This window comes from Pipistrellus kuhlii, unplaced genomic scaffold (genome assembly GCF_014108245.1).
Source record: "Pipistrellus kuhlii isolate mPipKuh1 unplaced genomic scaffold, mPipKuh1.p scaffold_m20_p_4, whole genome shotgun sequence".
Classification (NCBI taxonomy): domain Eukaryota; kingdom Metazoa; phylum Chordata; class Mammalia; order Chiroptera; family Vespertilionidae; genus Pipistrellus; species Pipistrellus kuhlii.
In genome coordinates, this window is record NW_023425540.1 from 47,402,789 (window position 1) to 47,428,398 (window position 25,610).

General features: G+C 35.6%; 1 protein-coding gene across 1 annotated transcript in view; it reads right to left on the reverse strand.

Moving 5' to 3' along the window:
* KIAA0825 (KIAA0825 ortholog) overlaps positions 1-25,610 on the reverse strand; it is a 319,903-nt gene that overhangs the window by 154,468 nt on the left and 139,825 nt on the right. The window contains exons 14-19 of the mRNA XM_045571737.1: positions 20,673-20,852; positions 19,124-19,348; positions 11,086-11,494; positions 6,602-6,761; positions 2,518-2,676; positions 363-457 (exon numbers count right to left, since the gene is read on the reverse strand). Coding sequence (XP_045427693.1) covers positions 363-457; positions 2,518-2,676; positions 6,602-6,761; positions 11,086-11,494; positions 19,124-19,348; positions 20,673-20,852 — 1,228 coding nt within the window. The remainder of the gene's footprint in view (positions 1-362; positions 458-2,517; positions 2,677-6,601; positions 6,762-11,085; positions 11,495-19,123; positions 19,349-20,672; positions 20,853-25,610) is intronic.

Below are 25,610 nucleotides of genomic sequence, written 5' to 3' on the forward strand. Positions count from 1 at the left end.
GTTTCCTCTGGTTAGAGTAGTTGATTTGGTTTGGCATTTTGTATGCATTCATTTAAGTTGTTGTAAACAAAGGCATAGCATTATAACGATATGCAAGTCAATAACTTTTGGAGTTTACAATACTGGACTTTATATACACAGTCAAAATATTTAAAATTCAAACTAAAATCACCTAATTTATTTTTAGAAAATAAGTACTGCCTTTTGCAAATGTTTACTATGTAAAAACATTTAAAAAGTATGTTTCATATAATTTAAGATATATATACCTATAGACACCTATATAAAAGGATAACATGTATAATGTGTGTGTGTGTGTGTATCTTCACCCCCAAGCAGATCCCTCAAATCTTCAATCTTACCTGTTTCTGAGCAGTACTCTGAAGGTCATCTTATCCAGTCCCAGATAATTTGGCAGCAAGTTTGACCAATTCCAGTTCCATTTTGTGATCGCTGACTGTTGATAAATGAGAAGATGCTATTGTTAGTTATTAATCAGAGTTAATATGATCAGTAAATTAAAGCTCCAGCTGTGATAGACTAACTAAGGAGGAGGGGGGTCCAGAACAAGGACTTAGGCAGATAACATCAATCATGTCCACAGAAGAAGGTTTTTATTCCAATAAGACAGAAATTAATTTATAAATCCATTTGGAGATGTAGTCATTATTTATAAAAACATAAATCAATTTCTTGAATAATTTTCCTTCCAAGTGCTAATGGCTTTTGCCCAACAAGTTTCTCTGAGAGGGTGATTCTTTGCAAAGCAAAGAAAAAAAATTGGTAACTTTTTCACACATCAGTTTATAGACTTTTTAGGTACTCAGAAGTTTGATTAAGAAAACAAACGTGGGGCCCCAGCTGGATAGCTCTGTTGGCTAAAGCATTGTCCTAATACATCAAGGTTCCAGGTTAAATCCCTGGTTAGGGCAAGAATCAACCAATGAGTACATAAATAAGTGGAACAATAGATCTCTCTCTCTCTCTCTCTCTCTCTCTCTCTCTCTCTCTCTCTCTCTCTCTTCTCTCTTCTTCTTCTTCTTCTTCTTCTTCTTCTTCTTCTTCTTCTCTCTCTCTCTCTCTCTCTCTCTCTCTCTCTCTCTCTCGTCGTTGGATTTAAAAAAGAGAAACAAATTGGAAGTGCTATGATAAATTATAAGACACAGCTTAGTATTAATGCTATCTTTTTTATTAAAAAATGCTTTAAAGGGGAAAATATTAGGACCTATAAATGTAAATAAAATAAATGATTCTTTTTTTTTCTAATTTAATAGATAATTTCACAACAGAACAGGAGAAAAATTACTGTGAAAGATAATCTTATGTTTCAGAATTGAATAAAACATGCTGTTTATTTAAATGAAGTGAGGATAATTTAACAGCCACAATAATTATTTATGGCTTAGAGTAATCTAATGTACAATACAGGAAAGCAGCCAATAAGCTCAAACTTATACCATATATAAGGCTTTAGTTTATACTTCTTTAACTAGATAATTTTGATGATAAGAGTCCAGGCTGATGTTTAAAATCCAACAAGAACTCTGCCCTGTCACCTGCTGATTAATGGAGCACTCCAGTCCTGTCATAGAGCAGCGGAATTCTGCCCCGGGTTGTCAGCATTTGAAGGTCTTATTCTACTACAGTATTGATGAGTGTAGACTAGGGCTGTAACAGGCATGGTAAAAATATTATCTGCATCCCGAATTAGGCCATTGTTTTAATTCTTATTTTCGTCAGAGCTCTAGGTCAAGCAATCCTTCTCTTCTGCCCTGTTAGTTCAAACAGTCTGTCAAGAGGCTTCTCAGAAAAGCCACCAATAGAATGAATAAAGCAAAAGCAACTTCAGATTTCAAATATGTTGGCATAAAGGTGATGCTTTTCATATAACTACTGAGACATTCAGCTTAAACAATGGCATAATCCGACATTAACAAATGTGTGGTGTTTATCACATTGACTTTCTTCCAAACATCCCAACTTTAGGATCATTAGCAAATTCATTTTAAATTCAGGATTGTGTGTGGGGTTATATATAAAAAGAAGCTAATTTACACATGCTGCCTAAAATAGCTCAATGCTCTGGTTAGAATTAATTGGAAACTATTTTATGGTTTACCTGGAAAATTAGATAAATTGATAAAGATTCCAAGGTGTTATGTGAGTGTAAGTATTACCAGTGTAGGGGTTAGGGGAAGCAAAGGAAAGAAGACTGTTATAAAATGCCTGGTTTTTCGGTCTTTTTGTAGACACAGCCAAACAGATGTTCCCTCTGCCCGGGGTGAACCGACCTGGTCAAAAGCTAAATTTTACAGACCAAACATATGAATCAGTTTGACAAATAGGAAGACGTTAAAACAACTTTTCAACGTCAATTTTTGCAGACCATACAAATAAATATAAGGTCTTTTGCTTCAGAGAGAAAAGGCTCATGAATAAATATTCTAACACAAGCCATTTTCTTTTCTTATTAGTGTAAAGAAGTCACACATTTAAATTAAATTTACCATTACATACCTGATCTAGCATGTTTTCACTAAACACCTTGCACACATGGAAAGGGTTAAAGGCAGAAGGCTGATCTTCCACACTCCTCAAGGTTGTTTTTAAAGGTCGGGTGGGTAATGGCTTTTCCTCTGAACCATTCATAGAAAACAGCTGTTCTTTTAAATACTCCTTCAAGGGGGGAAAAAAATTACAAGTCGTTGTGGTGGGAAGCATATATTCTCTTTCAAAATAAACCGATCAATATCCAAATCTACTCTTTCAGCACATTTGCCAGATTACAGTGTATTACTTGCCTCAGGACAGAATACATTTTCAGAAGAAACACAGCAGAGTACTAATCAGTTTTGCAATAAACCCATCAAAAACAGGTTCACCTGATATATAGAATAGATTAGAAAACCCTTTAGCAAATTCTCACATAAGGAATGTATGCTTGATAAATCAGAGTCTTTTTAATAGGCATTGTCTTGTCATTGGTTCATGTGTTAACATCCCTGGTTACCAAAACTTAACTCAGGTGTATGATTATTCACAGGACAAGATTGCTTATTTATTTATTAAGTGTCGTTGCTATCTACTCTATGCTCAGTGAAGTGCTAAGTACTCTGATATTTCATGACAAGCAGCCTCATTCTACGTAGAATTGATTATAATGCATGCACCTAAACTCAATTCCCATGCTGTGGCCTGAAAAATACCAAGGTACAAAAGAAAATCAAAATATGTAATTCTAATCCCCTCACTGCCAGTACTAGCCTGAGCAAAAATAGTCAATCTACCAAAGGCATGGATACATGGTACAGACTGACAGTCTCAGGGGGGAGGTGAGTGAAGCAGACTGAATGCAAAAAGGTGAAGAGAAAGCCAAAGAACATTTACTCAAGCCCATGGACACAGACAACAGTATGGGTGAGGGCTAAAGGGAGGGGAGGGCAGGGTCTGGTGAAGGTGGGCAAAGTGGGGAGATGGGAAACATCTATAATAGGGTCAACAAGTCAATCTAAAGTATTATTCCACATTTTATATCCCTAAGTAAATAAGATGGGGAATCCTGTTTTATAGGACTCTTTGGAAAACAAATAAAAATGAAAATTTCCAATAAACTACCAAATGTTTGCTATTAATAGCAAGTCATGCAATAAATAACTGTTGTCCTAATTTTTAGGATATCACAATATAATTTTTTTCTCCAAGTTCAGGATTAAGACCAGGTTCAGAATTTCAGAGTTGGAAAGGACTTCAGAAGTTACCTAGAAAATCCTTGTTACGCTAAGTCACATGCACAGGTGAGCCTAATGAGCCTCATCAGGGAGCTGGTTAGAACAGAATCTCAGATCCCACCAAATCAGAACATGACTGTTATGATTTCCCAGGAGACTGGCAGGCACAGGAAAGTTAGAGAAACTCTAGCTCCCGACACATTCAGTGGTTAGCTCTGAAACGTCATGGACAAACCAAGGTCACTCAGGGATGAGTGGTAGAAGCCGCATCTCTGGTCTCAGGCCACTGTGCTTTTCTTCTGTTTCTCTCTAACTGCATAGAGAACACCCATTGTATTCTTTGTGAAACGCTGTATTCACAGTGCTACTCATCAAATCAACATCACAATGCAAATTCATCTACAACATAAGGATACCTCACAGTATAAATGCGGCCCATCGGTATTATAGTAGTCACTTAATCATGCTTGCCATTGTGATCTGGGTTTAATGCCTGCATTGTTTTAGTGGTAACAAGAAAAACATTCTCACTACTTTTTGATTCCTGCCTCACCTCACATATTCACCTTACCTTCCAGCAGCACCAAGTCTCACTGAGCGCTGTAAACTCCCAAGTGCTTAGCTCGACCAGCCTCCCGCCCCATCTGATAGACCTTGCCATAATGGTAAGTATATTCAGTTGTAATGAAACAAACATCACAACTTTGAACTTAATCAAAATGTGTTGGTACCTCGAGAAAGAGTCTTAATATATTAGACTGCAAGGCTTACCTGTTCAGAACAACTGCCTCAGAGTTCCCTGGGTGTTGCAGGGAAACAGCCTTTAATTTCCTGAATATCCAACTCAATTTTTGCTGATTTTACTTACTGGTGATTACTAATTTTCCTTGATTACAGACCTTTTAAAAAAGAGGACTAGCCTCTCAGTTTAACCATCTATACTGCCCATTGCTGACCTCAGAATTACTGTAGCGCCATTTTACCAGGGATCTGAGCAATACCTGTTCCTCAGTAAATCAGCAGTTTGGGTGGAAGGTGGGCATTCCAATAACTGGAGGTCTTTCAGTTAGCCAAGGTCAGGAGTTAAAGAGTTCCCAAGTTCCCCAACTAAAAACCCACAACTAGCTATGAACAATTATTAGCATGAGTGAATAGGTTATATTTCTTGGTAACAATTTCATACTGAGCTTTATGTCCATTGGGGACAGGACCATGCTTTCATAGCTACAAATTCCGCAGTTCCTTCTCAGGTGACTATTGAATACACAATTACATCACCTGTTTATTAACTGGTTATAAGCTGTTGAAAAGACAGGAAACAAGATTTACTTGAAGTAACTTTCAGATAGGTAATAATGGGAAGAATATTTAAATGACTCGGTTATAAAATGCTGTGATAGAATGTAATTCATTCATAGGAGACAGAGGGAAGTTATGTGGACAGGAACAGGACCCTGATGTGGGGAGTGGGGGAGGGAGGAGGATGTAGTACAGGAATCCAACTAGGCGGAGTTACTAAGGCAATCCAGGTGAGCAGAGGAGGAAAGAAGCATATAGGAGACAAACTTTAAAATCTATGGATGTTGCTAAGCCAGGCAGCTTGCAGATAACCAGTCATAAGACAATGAGGGATATAAACCAATCCCAAGGAGGTTGCTATGGCAGAATTTTTTGAAAAGACCAATCAGGAGCTAGCAAGGCTGTACCCACCCCCTAGGTTAAAAAGCACTTGATTCCACCCCTTTAGCCCCCATAGGAGACAGGCTCCCCTGTGCCCACGTGGTTTATGGCCATGTAGGACTCTACACTTGGACTAATAGACTTTAACACACGGCTGTAATGTGGAAAGCTGCTCTGGACACTGGGCTGTTCCTGGGACTCCAGGTGCACCTTTTCCGGGACTGGCTTCTTTCCATATACTTCAGTTCCACTAACAGTTTTGGTCCTCTGACTTCATTCTTCGATTTCATGAGACAATGAACTCGAACTCAAACAACCCCACATTTTTGTTTCAATTCCTTAGAAACTTAGAGTCTTGAAGGCTTATCTCATTGAGAAAAACAGTGTATCTTCACATAATTCATATTATACAATTTTTAATATCCCAAAAAATACATTCATCTGTTTGCAGATAAACATAATTCTATTCACATTAGATGTCATGTTCTAATTCATATATATATTCATATATATATATATATATATATATATATATATATATCGTCAAATAAAAAACCTGATTAGATGAGCACACTTATATCATTTAAGTAAATAACTGAGATGCTGCTCTTCACATTTTCACTAAAACGGCCCAAAGTATGCAAGGTCAGAGGCTTAACCCTGCTGAGAGGTGGACAAGCATGACATTGGTTCTAACCAGTGTCTGTGCATTAATGCATTTTCTTGGGTTAAGTAGTTGCTCTTGAATATGGCTCAATATTCTTCAGAAGTTTTCTCTTTATGTAAGAGGTCTCCAACTTCACCGACACAAGTATGACGCCTACAGGAGAAGAGCTAGAGAAAAATTCTCTGCAGAAAATTCTTCACAAATACGAGTTTAGCATCGGCTTAACAGTCACAAACACACAATTCCCAAACTACACCTCTAGTCTATAGGATTCAGAACTGAACTGAGTTTATGAGCCGTGTTATTGTTTAAACCGTATAAATAAAATCTACATTGTTTCGGTGAAGCTTCTGCTGTACAAATGCAGAACAGCCGGGGCTGAATATATTCTATTAATAATGCAATATTGAGTTTGGTATTGACTTTAAGAAGTATTATTGCCTCCTTGACTAACCCTTAGCTGCCAGCAGACGCTGCCTCAGGCCAGTACACACCTAATTGCTCGGTAAAAAGGCCGTTTCCCTACCTCATTGAGCCGCATGATGTGATAAATTTGCCTCAGGTACTCGCTGCCACCTGGTTTGTGGCAGATATCCAGGACCATCATGTTTATTTTCTGCTCAGTCAGTTCAAGAGCAATATCTCCTTCTTCTAAGGCTGTGCTTTTCTCTATTGTCGTAAAGGCACTAAATACAAAGACAGCATAGACATATCAGTGGTGAAGAGTAATAAAGATGGAAAGTAATCAGAGAGGTTGAGTGTGGAGAGTCGATGCAAGTCTCCTATCAAAGCCCCCATAAAGACCTTGCTCAAGTAGGTAAGCCTTCCCACACCGCTGCTGCTCATATACACATTGCCTTAGAACTAAGCACCTGAAAGCATTTTTTTAAAATGGAATTGCTTCTTTTTAAACATTTCTTTATTAAAAAAAACAACAACATTTCTTTATTGCATTTACACTCCTACCTATAAAACATTTTCCCATTACTGCAATTGTTTAAATTGCCATAATTATGGGATGAAAACAAAACATTCCTTTTTAAGAACATGTATGAAATCATTAGTATTTTCTCTTTGAGGATAAAAAAGTATCTTTGATGCCAGAAATAGCTTTGGTATTCTGTCTTTGGTCCATTCCTCTTTACACCTGTCTTAGAGCACATTAGAGACTAATTAAAGTGTCAAAGGGAAAGCCCATTATGCTAAATATAGGTTGGGTGCTTCCTGGCCCTGTGCTTACTTACCACTGGGCATTTTAAATTAGCCTTTTGACACTTGTTGCCTTTTTAAAATATGTGCCTCCCTCTCCTGTTTCTTCTTGGTAACAGATATTTAGTATAAGTCACTACCCTGATTTTTCTTCTAGGAAAAAGGATCTATTATCACTACCCCAGGAATGTTCAAGTTATATTTGGGAAATATCGTATTTCTGTTATATAAGGACTCATATACTTATTATTGATTTTAATCATTATTTGCATAGTAACAATGGATGGCATAATTTTTTTTTAAGTTCCCAAACAAAAAAAGTGCAAAATAAATCATGATATTCAACTTACATCATATATATTCCACACTAATTTTCTTCTTGCAGTTTCTATTTGGATCATGTTAGGCTTTGCAATCTAAATATTCTAAAGAAAACGCATAGTTTTCCACTGTTTCCCAGACTAAGCGAAATTTAATGTGGTGTAATCAGCTATATACTGCAGTTCATTACTGAGATTTTGCCATGATTATAAAATTAGTTCTGCTAAGAGTCAGTGCCGCTGACCTGAAGACTGAACCAAATGATACCCAGCTGCTGGACATTAACTTTTATATTGCTTCCACATGTAGCTGCAAAACATCCTTCTTTAAAAAACACACACACACACCAAAAATTTTATGCTCATATCAGCCTTGCTAAAAAATAAAGCAAACCCTACTCTTAGAGATTTTCATTAGCTAGAGTAAGTCTTTAAACAAACAAACAAACAAACAAAAAGACATTGTTTCAGTAAAAGACGTTTGCCCATGTTTTGAAACTGCTTGTAGGATATAGGATAGGAGCGAAATTTCTCATCAGGTTTCGCACAGGCTGACATTGAAAAAGTTGAGGTCCTCTGACAAAGGAGTGCCTCAGTGTCAGCCCGGGAATTGTATCCTTTCCTGTCCATCACTGTGCAGGTGAAGCACATGATTGGATTCAGTCAATGCTGTGATTAATGAGTTCCTCTCTGGATTTGGGACTGCATATCAATCATGTCATTAGGGAGAATGTGCCCTGAAAGAGGCAGACCTTAGCCAAGGAATAACTGCATTAATCTTAATCTGTATATGCACCCAGCCAGCCAAGTCAGGGTCACCATGATGAAAAACAATAATCTTCAACTCGACAAATTACTTTGCAAAGACAGACATTTCTTTACTTTTGGGGCTGTGTGTTCTCCAGAATCTAAGTTGACTGTTTACAGCTTGCGTGTTACTACAAAGTGAAGGTTATTTTAATGAATAGTAATGCTTTCAGGCAGGATGCAAGACAAGCAGTGCTTACAGCTGCCGCCTTTCCACTGTGGTTATTTGCACCATTTCCATAAAATCAAAGTTAAATCTGGATGCAAGTGAAAGAAATCGAGCTAAACGATATTGTGTAGTTCCAAGAAAAGCTTCATGGAAAATTAAGATTTCATTGATCTTAACAGAAGAACTATTTTGTTTAAATGCTTCCATTCTCATACTTAAAAAATAATTATGGTAAAGCCAAGGCAACTTTCCACCTATACACAGACATCATTGTTTAAAATACATTTTCCTCCTGGTATAGATCTATGACACAAATGATCATTGATTTATGAGAACTAGGTAGAGCTGAAAGTGTACTTGTATACCAGATACTCAACTTCAAATCAAAGAACAAACATTTCTATAGCTCTCAAATCCTGTAAGAAATTACCTGAAGTCAATGAATAGGCCAGATTGAACCTTTAAAAAAAATGTAACTTTAAATAACTTTAAAGTAATAATAATAAAGAACTTCAAAATTTGCTTTTTCAGAATATTGATGTTACTTGAGAAATTGAGAAATGCACAACATTGTGCTAATTACATGATTATGTAATATATATGCAGAATCTTTGAGGGCTGTAAGACATTTTTAAAAGTCAGCCACTAGTCATTTTGGTTGCATGTTGCAACAGATAGCTAAACAGCCAAATATTCGCTAGACAACTCCTTACATAGGAGATACCACATGTGTTGGTGTTGTTTGTAAAATGCTTAAACTAAAATAGACTTTTAAGGAAACAATTTTACTTATGGATTCCTGTATGTGGCCCCAGGTGTATGACTAAGACATACTTTCAACTGATCTTATTGCTACAGGGCCTCCTAAATCAGCAATTTAACTTCGGAACTATAATCACTTCCACTATTTTTACTCTTCTTAGTCTCTTCCTTTCATAATCGCTGCAATGGAGAATGACATCAGGCCTTAATCTTTAAATCATTGGATTAAAGCCTATAAATCAGTATCAAATGCAAATGTAAAAATTAAGAAGATCATTTTCAATGTTATTAAGCTTTTGCCTGACAGATATTGTTATTTTTACCCGCAGACCATCCTAGGACTAAATTTCTAGAAATCAATATGACAAAGCCAGGAAAATCATGATTATTGACATTTCCCTATTTGGAGTAATACTACTATAATGTTTTACAGATTAATATAAACCAGTAAAGAGTAATTTGTTATAAAAGTAACCAGTGAGGTCAATGTATTTTAGTAGTTTATAAATAACAAATGCTTACTAGTTTTGTTTTGTTTTGTTTCATTTTTTGTTTTAGAGGGAGAGGAAGAGAGAGAAACATCAATAGGTTGCCTCCCATACAGCCTGAGAATTGAACCTGAACCTTTTGGTGTACAGGACAATGCTCCAACCAACCGAGCCATCCAGCCAGGGCCAAGTTTTAAGTTTGATGCTAAGAACTTTATGGATGTTATTTAACTTCTCAAAACAACTCTGTCAGGTTGGTATCATCCCTGAAAATGAGGCTTTGAGAAAGATTCCATAATTTGCACAAGATGGCCCACTTACTAGTACAAGGGATTTGTATTTGTCCATCAGATTCCAAAGCCTGAGCTCTTTATCACTACCATGTACTAGGAAAATTAGCAACTTGTAGTCGTTTCAGGAAGAAAGTTATAATTGTATCTGCTGGCAGCATGAGTATATTTTAAAAGAATGGGGGACAGTGTGTGTGTGAGAGTGCTGTAAAAAAAAAGAAAAGAAAAAGAAAAGGTGGGGCTGACTTAGTGATCTGCAGGCCATATGAGCCGTGTGATTCCTTTATCCATATCATGCAATTCTATACTGAAGAAGGGAGGACTCAAAGTACATATTTAAATTCAGCAGGGACCCTTAAAAATGTCAGCAATACCACAAATCATTTAGCTCTTGGTGACAAACCTATGAGAAGGCTGACATTTTCATACAGAAACAGCTGGGTGTGTTTATGGCTCCGGTGTGATATGCCCCAGTTGCCCTCTGGGATTCTTACATTACCAGATGAAAAATGTGTACCTTTTTGACAATCAGGTACACAGAAAGCAATAAAAAGCCTTTTATATCCATTAATTCCTTCTTAATTTAATCTCCATGCCCAATCCATTTACAAAATGCTCCAAGCTATCCACTAGATACCTGTTTGCACACTGAAAAGGAGTGAAACCAGATTCTCCTGGTTTAACTACCACCCTTTTAATCAGAAACCTTAAGATGGTGACTGAACAGGTATAATGTTCCAGTGTATCAATGGGTCTCAAATTTTAATAAGACAAGGAACGTCTTACAACCCAGTTTCCAATGGAATATTTATCTTTTTTTTATATTCATCAAATTCCCATGAAGTTACCTTTGCTGCCTGTCTGACAATATTTTGTTGTTGCTGTTTATTGATAATTTGTTATTGTGAATGTATTTGATGAAAAGTTAGTGGGGGAAAAAACAAAAACAAAAAACATTGCTTTACCATTTGGTGCTCAATTTCCTGGCTTTCAGCAATTGGCCTTTAATCCAGTTGGGTTTTTGCTGCTCAATGCTCTGTATGACCTTTTGGGTCATTTGATTAGGGCTACTTGTCTGCTCTCCCATGATGCCTTTCAAACACATACAGATTAAACTGAGTTTCTCTTTACTCCATCTGTCAAGGGAAGCACCTGTTAAAAGTTCCACAGTGTTTCCATCCTCAAATATCTGACATATAATTACAATCAAGTTCCAGACAAGCAGGCTAGCTTTCTTCAAGTCAACAAAGTTTTCTGACATTTTTCTCTCAGACAGAAAAAAGAAGTATTTAATTGGGGGAGGCAAACATGCAATCACCGTAGGTAACTTGCTGATTACAATAGATACTGCCTGAGCAGCAAGCCTTGTGAAGCCTGGGGAAGAAGAGAAAGAAAAGGCATGATTAATATTAGCGTTTGCGTCCCATCGCTGAGTTGTTTTGAGTGTTGTGTGGGGATGTCTAATCTTTGTGGAGAAAATTGCTGAGAAGAACAAGAGCTTGACATATTCCGGCAGAACTCTATTGGTGTCCCCTGAAGCACTGCCTAAAATTCCCCAAATGTCAAACTTAGTTTTCTCTCCTATAAATAAAGATTAGAAAATTCAGAATTATTAGTTATATTTTTTATCCATTAAGAATGTGGGGGCCCAGATGTCCTCAGCTAACTAATGTAACCAATGCAGAGTTCTGCTGCTGGACTCTGTGCTCTTCACGCCCACAGGCCTTTGTCCTGCTCCCTCGGACTCCATGTCAGAATCATTTAATCTCTTGTCAAGACTGGCTCCACTTCCTTTAGTTCTTCGCCCAAATGTTACCACCTCACCATCCCATGTAAAGCAGACCCTTCACGCCCTTCCTATCCCAGCCCAAGTCCCTCCTTATCATTAGACACCAATTTCTTGCTTTTATGATAGCACTTAGTATCACCTAATTGTTATTTCCTCTATTTGTTCATTATCTGTCACCCTCCACTAGAATTTCAGCTCCATAAAGCCACTGCTGCATCCCCAGCACTTACTAGTAGTACCTCATTTATACTAGTTGTTCAATAAATATTTGTTGAGTAAATGAGTCAACAAACTTTCATGGTTACCTCTATTACTCTGCTTCTTTGAGTCTCATGCTACCCATGTTTCCCCGAAAATAAGACATTCTCCGAAAATAAGACCTACTTACAGGTTTCCTTTTGAGTGAAATATAAGGCATCCCCCCGAAAATAAGGCCCCCCCTAGGCTAAACATGAGAGATTTGGTCCACTGATTCTGAAAGAAATGGAGTCACAAGAAATTCACCAGGAAATTCAGGAATTGGATTGTTATGATGATGTTCCAGAAGATGAGGACATGATTGTCATTGAATAAATGAGTAAATTCTTGATACTGTAGGTTTCACAGTTTGTCTGGTTTGTGTTGACAACTACCGTACTACCATACCATATACAGATAATAAATTTCCTTTATTTTCATTTAACAATAAATGTGTACCATATTCTTCTTCTTGGAAAAATAAGACATCCCCTGAAAATAAGACCTAGCGCATCTTTGGGAGCAAAAATTACTATAAGACACTGTCTTATTTTTGGGGAAACAGGGTAGTTACATGTTCTACTAACACCTCTTAAAGGTGGGTATTTAACTGATGATTCTTTAACTAAGAAGGCTCATTAACTGATGATTCTTCACACTCTCCTTTACTTCGTGTTATTTCTCTGAAGATTTAACTGATGCTCCCTCTCTATATCAGAGCTTCTCCACTTGGGCACTATTGACATTTTGGGCTGGATAATGAGGAGCTGTCCTGACACTGTTGGATGTTTTAACAGGATCTCTGGCCTCTATCCACTAGATGCCAGCAGCACCCACCTCAGTTGGGATGACTAAGCATTGCCAAATGTCTCCTGGGGGCAAAAGCTTCCCTGGCTGAGAATCATTTTCTAGATGATTCCAGAATCTTTAATCTTGACCTTTCTCCAAGAGTAGCAATCCTAAAACTTTAGTACCTTGTTAGGTATCCAATTTCTCTGCCCTAGTCATCATTAACTCAGTATAACCAAAACCAAATTCATTGTTTTCCGCACAAACTGGCTTGGCCCTCTTTAGGCTTCTGAATATCTCCTCAATCTCACATGGAATGCCCTTTCTTTTCATGAGTCACCCACATTCTTCACCTCTTGTTTCAAAGTCCTCTTACCCTATAAATTTATTTGAACATATTTGTTACTCATATAATTATATTGGGAATTAGATACATAATGTGCCATGGTGTACCATATTTTTTATTGTCATCTATTATTGTTTACATTACATTGTTACTTATTTTATCATGAGTTGCCCTCACCAGTAGACTAAAAGTTTCTCAAGAGCATGGGGAAAATTCATTGCTTCCTGAATAACCCACAAAGCTGGGCAGAGTGTTTTAATTCACTATCTACATAAATTAATTTGAATCTTGGTATTAAGTAAGAAGTCAAAAGACCATGGTTTGGAGCCCTTCAGTAAAACATTTATTGTTTTTACTTAACATAAATAAATTTCAAGGTATTTTTTATTTTTATTTAAATAAGTCAATCTTCTCTATAAAGTGTAAGCTCTTAGAAAACATATATCTAGTCTCAAAAATTCAGAATCATTTAAAAAATTAACTAGAGCATGTGTGTTGTTTTTTTTTAACTTTGTAAACTAGGTCCAACATATATTTGAATGATCTTATAAAACTGCTGAATTAAGTAAAATAATAAATGTGAAAGAACCTACTTAGAAACTTGGTAAGAAATAGTTTCTCAATAAGTATTTTCTTTTCATTCAATTATATGTATATACTTATATGAGGGTTAAAACATAAATAAAACAAATTAAGAAACTCCTTTGTGACCCCTCTTCTCTGTGTTCTTAAATTATTTTAAATTTTATGCTGTTTTATATATCTGTGTCTCATACTCCCCACTCTACTGTCATTTATTTTAGTTAAAAGATTATATAATAAAAGTATAATATGCTAATTAAACTGGATATCCTTCTGGATGTCCTTCTTTCCAGACAAAGGAGCTGGGGTCAAGGTCCTTGCACAAATTTCGTGCATTGAGCCTCTAGTATCTTATATTCTGTTTATCCTAGAGAGGGTTTAACCATAGACACCAAGGGAACATTTGACCATCTAAGTAGATTTCAGGTACAAATTACAATCCTCTTGACATCTGAATTTCTTATATTTTATAAAATCTGAGCACTCCAGGTACTCAAATCCCCAACTATTTCATTAAAGCTTAAAGCAAATTCCAGTACCAGAACCTTTAGGCTGATAACAAATTAATAAATCCATTCTACTAGTCACAGGAGTGCTTAGTCTATGATGATGTTAACAACACATCAAGGAGGGATCTTTTAAGAATGCCACACACTTATTTTTCTGTCTTTATTTAAATAACCTGACTTCTATCTTAGCCACATATATATAACATATAGTAAGAGCCATCCTGATTTTGAAGCTGAAAAAAATTTGTCTTAGAATAAATGCAGTGTAACATCTATAGTTATGTATTTGTCATTTCTTTTTTCCAATACATATATTCCTGACAACAATATTTTTGTGTATTGTAAAATAATGCAAAAGGAAAATTTGCAATGAATGAGATACAGACAAAATAATGTCTTAAATTTAATTAAAAATTTTTACTAATAGTATAAAATGTCAACAATAACTTATTGAGTAAGGATAATATGATTTAATATGATTTCTTATCTTTTAAATCTAGGTTTCACACTCTATGAAAAGTGATTCAAAGTTTGGTTTGCTTCCATACTTGGTTTCAATGGCTGTCACAGGGGGAAAACCACTACCTGAATATACATATTATAGAACCACCTGGCACTTGCTTTTCAATCTCAGCCACCAAATAGGTATAGGCTGTTGTTGAAATGTGACTCATAATTATTCATCATTCAGGATGTCATTTAGTTGTTCTTGCAAACAAATTGAAAAATATTTTGTTTTTGTATTTTAAGCAAAACTTAAAAATCACTTAAACTTTTATTTGAAACTAGAGGTCTGGTGCATGAAAACTAATGCACTGGAGAAAGGGTCCCTCCACCAGGCCTGCCCCCTCTCACAGTCTGGGAGTCCTCAGGACCAGGAGTGGCCTGGAGATCAGGGGAAGGCAGTGCCCCTATCACACCTCTGCTGCAAGCCTCAGCTGGCCCTGGTTACCTGAGCCTCAGGCACCCCTGGGTGGCTGGGGTACTAGGGGACTCCAAAGGCAGGCACTCGGAGCTGAGGGGACTGGATGCCACCATTTTGTAGTTATGGATGCCGCCATCTTTGAGGGCATGACAGTCAATTAGCATATTCCCTCCTTATTGGCTGTGGGCAATCTTTGAGGGCACGACAGTCAATTAGCATATCCTCTCCTCATTGGCTGTGAGTGCCACCATCTTTGTGAGAGCATAACGGTCAATTAGCATATCCTCTCTTTATTAGATAGGCTGTTTTAATCATGTTAGAAAATTCTATTTCTAAGTTCTTAAGTGTGCAGCATAAAATTTGTATAAATAATGATGGTTTTTGTAAAATGAGTATTTCCATTTTTTAATAAAATAAACTCCCTTAATGACTTCTGATAGTATGTTGTACATTTTTGCCATGGATTTCTTTCTCAACTATCTGCATGTGAATAATGCATACACTTTTCTTGCGGTGCTACCTGTATTCTCTCCAGAATCCAGTTTCAGTTAAAGCAGTTACTCCAACAGTTTTCCAGAAAGCATGCTTTTATTTAAAAAGTAATTTACTGCTAAGAAAATATGTTCTCCAGTATATTTTTCATTTAATTGTTGAGAAAGAAATAAAACTAGTTCTTTGTGGATTTGCCTCTTGAAATAAGGGAGCAAGTACCTAAGCTGATCTATATAAGAAACAGCTGAACTTTTATTCAACTCTTCCATAAATCTCCTACTTTGTGTAATTTATTGTAATATTTATTTCTTTATAGCTTCAGTGTTTTCTATGTAGTGGTATTTGCTGACAAAGAAATAAAGATGTGCATTTTAGTTTGTCACCAGAGTGTTTACATGTTCAGTCATTTTAATCGAGTTAGGACAAGCAAATGTTCCCTTATACTAGTGAGTAGTTGTCTTTTAATAAGTCACAATCTTCAAAAAAGCTCTCTAAACATTTATCTTTACTTCAACAAAATATGCAAATATTGGGTTAAATACATTTGACTTAAAAACATTGCTGGAAACTATTAGAGATTAGTCTTCACGTTTTGAATGCTTGGTTTTGAAATCTTTTGCTAATCAAGATGACTTCAAACTATTACTACTTAACATCTCAAGGCACAATACTCACTTAGGAAGGTCTCATATTTAACATCAATGTAAGGGAAGCTATATTTCAAATGGTTTTTCCACACATTTTCTTTTTTATTGTCCTCCCCTCCCTAAATCTGATCAGATTATTATTGTTTTTCCTTATACTATGGCTGCAAAAGAGCTCATGTTAAGAATATAAATGATTGCTTCTCGGCCTTTTTGCTAAGATCAAGTGAACGATAGAAATATGTGAACTTTTTCACTTTGGCCTTGTTTGCTCTTCCTTGCTTTCTCAGCATTAATTTTGAACTGCATTTGATTTTTTGTGTATTGTAGAGAGGGTTTAACCATAGACACACAACTACCGTACTACCATACCGTACTACCATATTTACAGGAATATGTTAAAGCCACTGGTTTGTTTTGTGATGACTCATTTTGTTAAAACTAGATTCTGAAATGCAAAGGACATTCTTAATTCATTACTGTATGCTAAAAGCTAATGAAAGAGTGACATTACCCTGTCTATCCACTATCCAACAATATTGTCCTCAACACATGACTGGCTCACACAACAAAGAATTGTCTTGTACATCCCCCAAGATGTTTGTACCTGTTTGAAAATAGTAATACAAGTTTTGAAGCACCAAGAGGAGATATCTTATTTAAAGTTTATCTCTGGGCTCCACCCCAGTGCCTAGTAGTAGTAGTAATTCACATAGTAAATATCTACTGAAAGAATAAGTGACAATGTCTGGCATGTAAAATACTATCTTTCTTGTATATGGTACTGAAAAGAGAGATTGTGCCCTCTCAGTCTAAAAGAGGGCAAAAAAGAAGAACAGTGGTATTCTCCCATTGTCATATCCACCAGGAATGCACAAAATGCTTTATAAAGTTTTTTATATAATTATGTGACTTGACACTCCTTCATGGCTATCTATTGGAGAAGTGCTGTATTTATACCTTTAGTGGTCATTTTATAAAGATCATTTTGTTAAAAAACAAAACAAAACAAACAAAAACAAAACAAAACACTAGGATCTACAAAGTAAGTAGTTTTTGGAACCAGAGGTTAATTTGTTATGGAAGAATTTAAAAATGTTATTAGAAAGCAAAATAGTTCATGAATAGAATGACCAGAAAGCCACAGGCAAAATGGCGGCACTCCTAAGATGTGCTATATTAGTGATAGGTCATGCTTCCTGAATTGTTCAAAAATCTATGAAATACCCAAAAGCTAGAATGAAGAGTGATGGCAAGAACTCAGATAAGGCAGAACTTCAGTAATGAAAAGGTGACATTTTCCATTTTCAATTAAATGGCTTTACTAGATTCAAAGGCAGTTTAATAGGGCTTAGACAGAATTAAAACATTACTATGAAAGGTCACAGATAGATAATTGATTTGTTTCTAATGCAAGGTTGTTGGATAAGAGCCACATTATTTAGGATCTTCATGAGGAAGAATGAAAGGCTAGTCCCTTCAATTGACTTGAGTGGGTTCAGCTGGAATATTTTACTGTTGACAGTTACTTTAGAGCTAGTGAAAAAATATTCTTTTTAAAAGACGAATATATTGCTTTTCATTTGCTCAAGAAATGAACAAAAGACTGGAGCTGAAGACCATAAGTGCTTGCTTTTTGCCCATTGACCAGATAATTAGAACTATCAGCATTATTTATTGTAACATGAGGTTTTTATTTTTACTTAAAGCTGTCTTTTTTTGGTAATGACAAACGTGTGTTTTTTAAAGCCTGCTTTTTCTCAATACACCTTTAAAGGTTTTAAAATTGTTTCTTGTCTAATCAAGTTGAAAATTTTAAGGACCCCATTTTTAATTTGCAATAAAAGTTTATAACTTGATTTTTTCAAAAACGTCAACAAACTGCAAGCACCTGTTTATAAAGTCTTCAATAATTGTCAAGAAATGAATATAAAAAAGAAAGTTATATTTTAAAAAATCATAAAGAAAATTCATGAATACAAATAGTTACATAATATATAGTCAAAGGAATCTTGTGAATTTCTTGTAAAGTAGAAACATCTAGGTAAGAATAAACCATTTAAAAAATAGAGGACTTAATTAATAAAGTCAATTAATAACGTAAGTAACTGATGGTTCTTACGTACACTTGGTAGATGCACTGCCTTGAATAGGAACAATGCACTAAATTCAGAACTCTTGGTATTAGAGGAAAAAATACCCTGTCAGAAAAATATGTGGTTACTAAATTGGGTGCTATTTTTACTTAAAAGCCACATATACAATATAAGTGTGTTAACAAGAGGAAAGATAGTTATAACTGGTGGTTGAGGGGAAAAATTCAAGGAAAGAACAACTAAGCTAAATATCATAGCAATCCTCCTGAGAATATGAATTTTGGATTACTCAGTAGATTTAAAGGAAATTAGTCAAAATCATGCGACTAATCTGTTAATACTGCATGGACACAAAATGTTACATAGATTTCAGAATTAAAAGTTAAATAAAGAAAATGATCATTTGAGTCATTTTCATTTCTAGTTTCCTTGATCATATGATTCACAGAAAAGAAAATAACAGGTCCCAAATATACATGGTAAGAATAAGACTAATATCATTTATAAATCTTATTATTTTTAGCACTTTACTTGACCTCATATCCTAGAAAATGGATCCTCTAGGGATGTGTTCTTACAGATAAACAAATATACCTTTGCTTGATTCTTTCCTTTTTGTTTCTTTTGGAACATAGTTCCATTCTTTTGGAATGCTCGCACGCAGACATTCAGGAACACCATGCTTGTTTGAGTTTGTCTTGCAGTTTCTCCCAGAGCTCATCACAGATACGATCTGCTGTACAATGTCTTTAACAGCCTCAGTCAGTGCCAATCTCAAGCATCGAATGACCTCTTGCTCGGACTCCATGCTCGTTGAGACTTTAAAACCAGATAGCATATTATAGTTAGCAGTATATGCAATATTTTGTGCCTTATTCAATTGAGAATTCCGTTTCTCAATGATCTAATATAAATATAGAAAAGTAGAGCATCTTTTAATCTAGAAATCATAAAAAAAATTTCTGACAATAAAGTGAATAGAAATTAAAATAACACTGAATAACTATATTTCCTAGTAGTTTGGAACTCGACTGCTGCAAATATAAATGACCTTCTTAGATGACAATTTGGCAATAATATCAAAAACTCTAACCTTCACTTATCTGTTAATTCACTTACTCCTTCTCTATAACTTTATTCTCATAAATTAAGTATGGTTATAGAAAGGATATAAAAATTGGAAAAAAACCTAAATGTCCAATAATTGGTTATTTATTTAATTAGCCAAGGTAAATCTACTACACAATAAAGCCATGTATTGTTTAGTATAAAAATAAAACCAGATTAGAATATGACATAATTTTATTAAAAATACATATCTCATACACACATAAAAATTAAAATATATACTTTGCAATGTTAATGATGATTTTCCTCTTTCATTACTTCTTCTTTTAAATTTTTGGCCTTACTTCCCTTTCTTTTTCCCTCTACCTCTGCCTTTCTTTCTTCCTTCTTTCTGCTACCCTGACTTATTTCTTACTAGAGACCTGGTGCACAAAATTCATGCACAGTTAAGGTCCCTAGGCCTGGCCGGTGATCAGAGCTGATTGGGGCCTTCTAGCTGATGGCCAGCACCTTCCTTCATTTCATGCTGTCCTCTGGTGGTCAGCACACGTCATAGTAAGAGATCAAACTCCTGGCCTCCTGGTCGAAGTCCTGAGGGGACACTTTGCGTATTAGCCTTTTATATATATAGATTACCATTGTCATCATAATATGTACCTTTTATATTTGAAGAAAATTGACCATTAGTTTTATCCATCAGTTCATTGAACAAAAGCACCCTAAAGCCACAAGATATTTTTTCACATCTTACTAGGGTCTTATATCTTAAATAGCAAAACATAATCTTTGGCAGATATTAAATTTTTATGAGAGAACACTTTCTAATAATCTGCATCACATAATTTTTCCTCCTCCTGCCCCTCACCTTGTCTCAAGTATACTTAATTTTGATAGGAACTAATGGCTAATGACTTGCAAAAAATGCCTTTATACTGAAAACAAAGCAAAAATAATAATAACATTTTACAAATAACAGATCCAGAAAAACTGATATCATTACAACTTTTAAAACACCTTTAAATATACATTTAGGTATCATTATAATGCTTCTTTTAAAATTATAGATTTCTCATACCTGGAATGTTATATAAAAAGTCCCATAATTGTTCTTCTTCCATGTAGCTCACAAAAACATTCCCAAATGTTTGTGGAGAAAAACTGCAATAGTATAGTATTTTAAAGATGGCTTCCACCAAGCTGGGTACTTGGTTCATAGTATTTTCTGTATCAAGACCTTGTTCTTGAAAGGTGTGTTCTTGGAAAGAATAAAAATGACTTAGTAAGATAGGTATCTGCAAATGTGATTACCTTTTTATAACTTACCCTGAAATAATGCTGTAAAAATGCATTTGATTAATAGTAAGAGAAATGCCACTTTCTTTGAGAGCAATGGCTCATCTAACTCAGCATTGTTTCTGAAATATTATGGATATACGTGGAAGAAAAATTGTGAGAAGGACCACAATAACATCACTAATCCTTTGATAAGCATCCCTAGTTTGCTTTTATATCAAAAATGCTTTTCTCTCTTTAAGAAAACATTTCAATTCCTTTATTTCATTTAAAAGTAATTCACATTCATTCTAGAAATCATAAAAAACCTATTAAGGAAACTAAAATTCTACTCATAAGTGATATTCATTATATTTGGTATAGTATTTATTAATATTACATACAAATATAAATAAATGAATATAGGTATCATTAGATGACAAATATAATTATTCTATATATACCCATTTGCTATTAAAATCTATTTATTTTAATAAAACTAGTTAAATCTTTGTATCTCTTTTTTGCAATTTGTGTTCTGAATAGTACTTTATTCTTTATTGAGAACATTAAATTCATGAAAAATTCACATTTATAGTGTTCTCAGAATTATGCTACTAAGTATACAAGTAAATTTAAATTTGTTTTTCAAACCTGTAGGCCCTATCATTTTCAGAATGATTCAAGAAATCAGGTTCATCAACTGATTTCTCAATAAAACTATTTTAGGAATTCTCACAAAGTTACAGCTACCTTAATTCCCCTTTAAGGTCTTCCTCTGGTTTTATTATAACTTCCTCAAAAATCAGCAATCAAGAACTTATATGCACATATGTATAACCCATGGGCACAGACAACAATATGGGAAGGCCTGGAGGGAAATGGGGGTCAATGGGAGAGAAGAGGAGAACATATACAATACTTTCAGCAATACAAATAAGTAAATAAAAATAAAAATAAAAATAGAGTGGTTCAGCCCAGCCAGTGTGACTCAGTGGTTGAGTGGCAACCTAAGAACCAGGAGACCATGGTTTGATTCCCGTCGGGACACATGCCCAGGTGTGGGCCCCAACCCCAGCGTGGGGTGCCCAGGAGGCAGCTGATCAATCATTCTCTCTCATCACTGCTGTTTCTATCTCTTTCTTCCTCTCCCTTCCTCTCTAAAGTCAATAAGAATATATTAAAAAGAAATTCCTATACTTTTGTAGCTATAGGTTGGACTGGAAAAGTGAAATAATAATTTATATTTTGCTTAGATAATTAGTATCATATACTCAGTATCATAATGTAAGCCATTTATTTAAAGATGACTCATATCTTATCTCTTATACTTAAGCAACTTAAATAAATAAATATAATCTAGATTATTTTGTAATGAGTACATTTCTTTTTCTTGTTCATTTGGGAAGCTCATCACTTTGTTTCCTCCTCATCAGGATTTTATTTCTGTCATTTGATTTTCATGATCTAGAACTAAGTGTTATCTGCAAACTAAGAAATAGCACCATAGACTTCATGTAAAGGAAATTTCTTGTTCTTGCTTTCCTAATATCTATTTTTGGCTCTGCTGGTGGTTTAGTGGGAGGAGAGGGGGGAGTTAGGGCAGCTGGAGGGGTGGAGGGATGAGCTTAGACTGGAGAGCAATGTTGACAAGTCACATATTTAAAGCCATATTCTCTGACCCAAGGTTAACCAATAATAAAGCTGCTATTTTGAATTCCTTCTGCCTTCTCCTTTATCTACCAAATGGCTTATACATTATATAAACAAATGCAAGATTTGGAAACAGATTGTCTTTTCAATAACACACTGGAGGGCCCTTTCACCGCAGTCATTATTTTAAACTCCTTTTGAAAAATGAACTTGTTAGTGCTTCAAAGGAAGGGTTGTGTCAGGCAAGGAACTCCACCACAACCCACCAGGGGACTCTGTTTATTGCCACCAAAGATTTACCATACATGGTGCGCTAGCACTTTGCTTTCCAAGAATGCTTAATGTTTTCTTCCTAGAGAATGCTGTTAATGACAAGCTCCTGCTGAGTCAATGAAATGGATTTGGCAAAGATGCTGTGGAAGAGTGTGCCATGAGCTTAGGGATGCTAAGTTAACCAGGCCCTAACAGGCATCCCTAACCAAAGGGAGTCAGAGACTCACGTTAGGCAGGTATGAGAAAGAAAGTGCAAGAATAGTAAGTACAGCGTATAATACAAGGACTCCAAACCTATAACACTCGACCAATAAATTAATACCTGAGGAAAAGGGGGTGGAGTATCACGTGAAAATCGCTTTAGGGAAGCACTAGTACATTCAAGAAATTAACAAAAATAAAATTGAAACGTGTCTTGAAAAATAGTTTTGAAAATCTTATAGTTGTTTTTTTTTTATAAAAGCCTAACAATCGATATAAAGACCTACCATTTACTTGTTTTCAATTAAACAGTACTCCATTATTACTTTTTTCCCTAAAATTATTCTTATTTTAGAAAATTTTGAAATAAAAAAACACACCCATGTAATGGGTCTTAAACATAAAGACAAAAATAATCATCCTTTTTAGGGATCCTCTTTCCCAAGTTTTATCCTAAAATGCTCATCTACAAATTGAAATGCAGCACTAACAACTTATTCTACGCTGTTTTCATCAGTACCCAAATAGACACTAAACATCAGATTTCTCTTGAATACCCACTGTCTTAATTCAGCGCTATGATTGTAGTGAGATGGGACACAGGTCTTTACTGAATGCCCACAATGGTACAAGCATTAAATAAAGTGTTTTACATACATTTTTCAATTTGTCTTGAACCTCATGAAAACTTGATGAGGCGAATGTCACCTCCATTTTTTTTTTTTAACAGATAAAGAAACTGAGTCTTAAAGAGTCTGTCACAATAAAGTAGAAAAGCACTCTCAATCATCAAGAAAATAGCTATCTTCAGTAAAAGTTTATACTTGGGCAATTGATTCCAATTCCTTGAAAACTGGTAAACTGATCTATATAGAATTCTATATGCTTAAAAATTATTTTGTATTATTTACATACTTATAAATGTACATAGGCAGACCTTTTTGAAACAGTTTTGGCTGTATCTGCTTATATCTACTAGAGTTTTCCCCCACAGTTTTTATAAGGTGAGATTTTCAAAGTGCATTTCATGGGATGTTAATGAGTAGTACTTATGTTTTGGATATGCTGCCTTCAACAATATTAAATGTGGTTGTGTTTTTTCTGCAGTATTTCTCAGAGCCTTTAGTTATTCGTGCCCTGTAAACCTCCAAGAAGAATTTTAACATAGAGTAAGCAGTGTTTTTACAGTATTTTTTTACCATGAAACCCTTTTCTAATATTGCATCAAGCAGGACTACTATAAAATTGAACCTAGGAATTAAGGCTCTAATATTTGCAAATGGACTCAAATTAACTGCAAGTCCTTTAGGTAAGCAGCTCTAATGGTAAAAAAGCAAGGTGGGAACACAAAGGGTATTCTACTTAAGAGAGTCATTGGAAAAGAAACGATTGCTAATCAGGTCACCAATGTTGGATTTTATTTTAATTCAACTGAATTATTTGTGAGGCACAGAGGGATTTTGCTTTAGCAATATGCACTGGCAAGAATAACAAAGCACAGCCAAAGCAGGTGTTTAAAAACTTTGCCTCCTAAACCCACAGATTTCTACTAAGTTCTATCTGGTTAAGAAACAGAATGAGATTACTGTATATGATGGGCAGAGATGCCTTACAGAGAGGTAAGTGTCTGGTCAATAAATGAATAAATGTTTGTTGAATGAATAAATGGAATTCCTCTAGCACGTGTGAAATAGTGGCCTACCTTCTTTTTAAAATCTTTCAGTGTTGGGATAGCCACTGACATTCAAGGTAGCCAGACCCACTGCTAGATAGCACAAGTTAGCAAACATCATTCTTACCAGAAAGGACTACCAAAATATAGGCTAGTCTCTTTAGTGGATGAAGAAAAGAAGCACATTTTTTCATATGCTTATTGGCTATCTACAATGAGGTATCACCTCACACTTGCCAGAATGGCTACCATCAATAAATCAACAAACAATGTTGGCAATGACATACAGAAAAGGAAACCCTCATACATTGCTGGTGGGAATGCAGACTGGTACAGCTACTGTGAAAAACAGTACGGAGTTTCCTCTTAAAAATGGAACTGCTGTTTGACCCAGCAATCCCACTTCTGGGAATCCCATATAATCCTATATAATAAAAGCCTAATATGCTAAGTGTCTGGCTGTCTGGTCAACCAATCAACCAATCAAAGTGTTATATGCTAATGATATGCTAAGGCCACTCAACCACTTGCTATGATATGCACTGACAACCAGAGGGCAGACAGTTGACTGGTCGACCAGTCCCTTGGACGTGCACTGACCATCAGGGGGCAGATGCTCTGACCAGTAGATGAGCTTGCTGCTGGGGTCCAGCTGATCCAGACTGAATGAGATGGGCTGGACACACCCTGGAGCCCTCCAAATGTCCCTCCACAACTGGCCAACCTCTCATGTCCCTCTCTGGCCCAAATCTTGTATCAGTGGGGTTCCTTACAATCGGGCTAAGGGGCATCCCCCTTGAGTGCATGAATTTTGTGCAGTGGACCTCTAGTATATCATAAGAATCCTGACACTGATTAGAAAGAATAGGTATATGTACTTCTATGTTCATAGCAGCATTATTTACAGTAGCTAAGATCTGAAAACAGCCCAGGTGCCCAGTA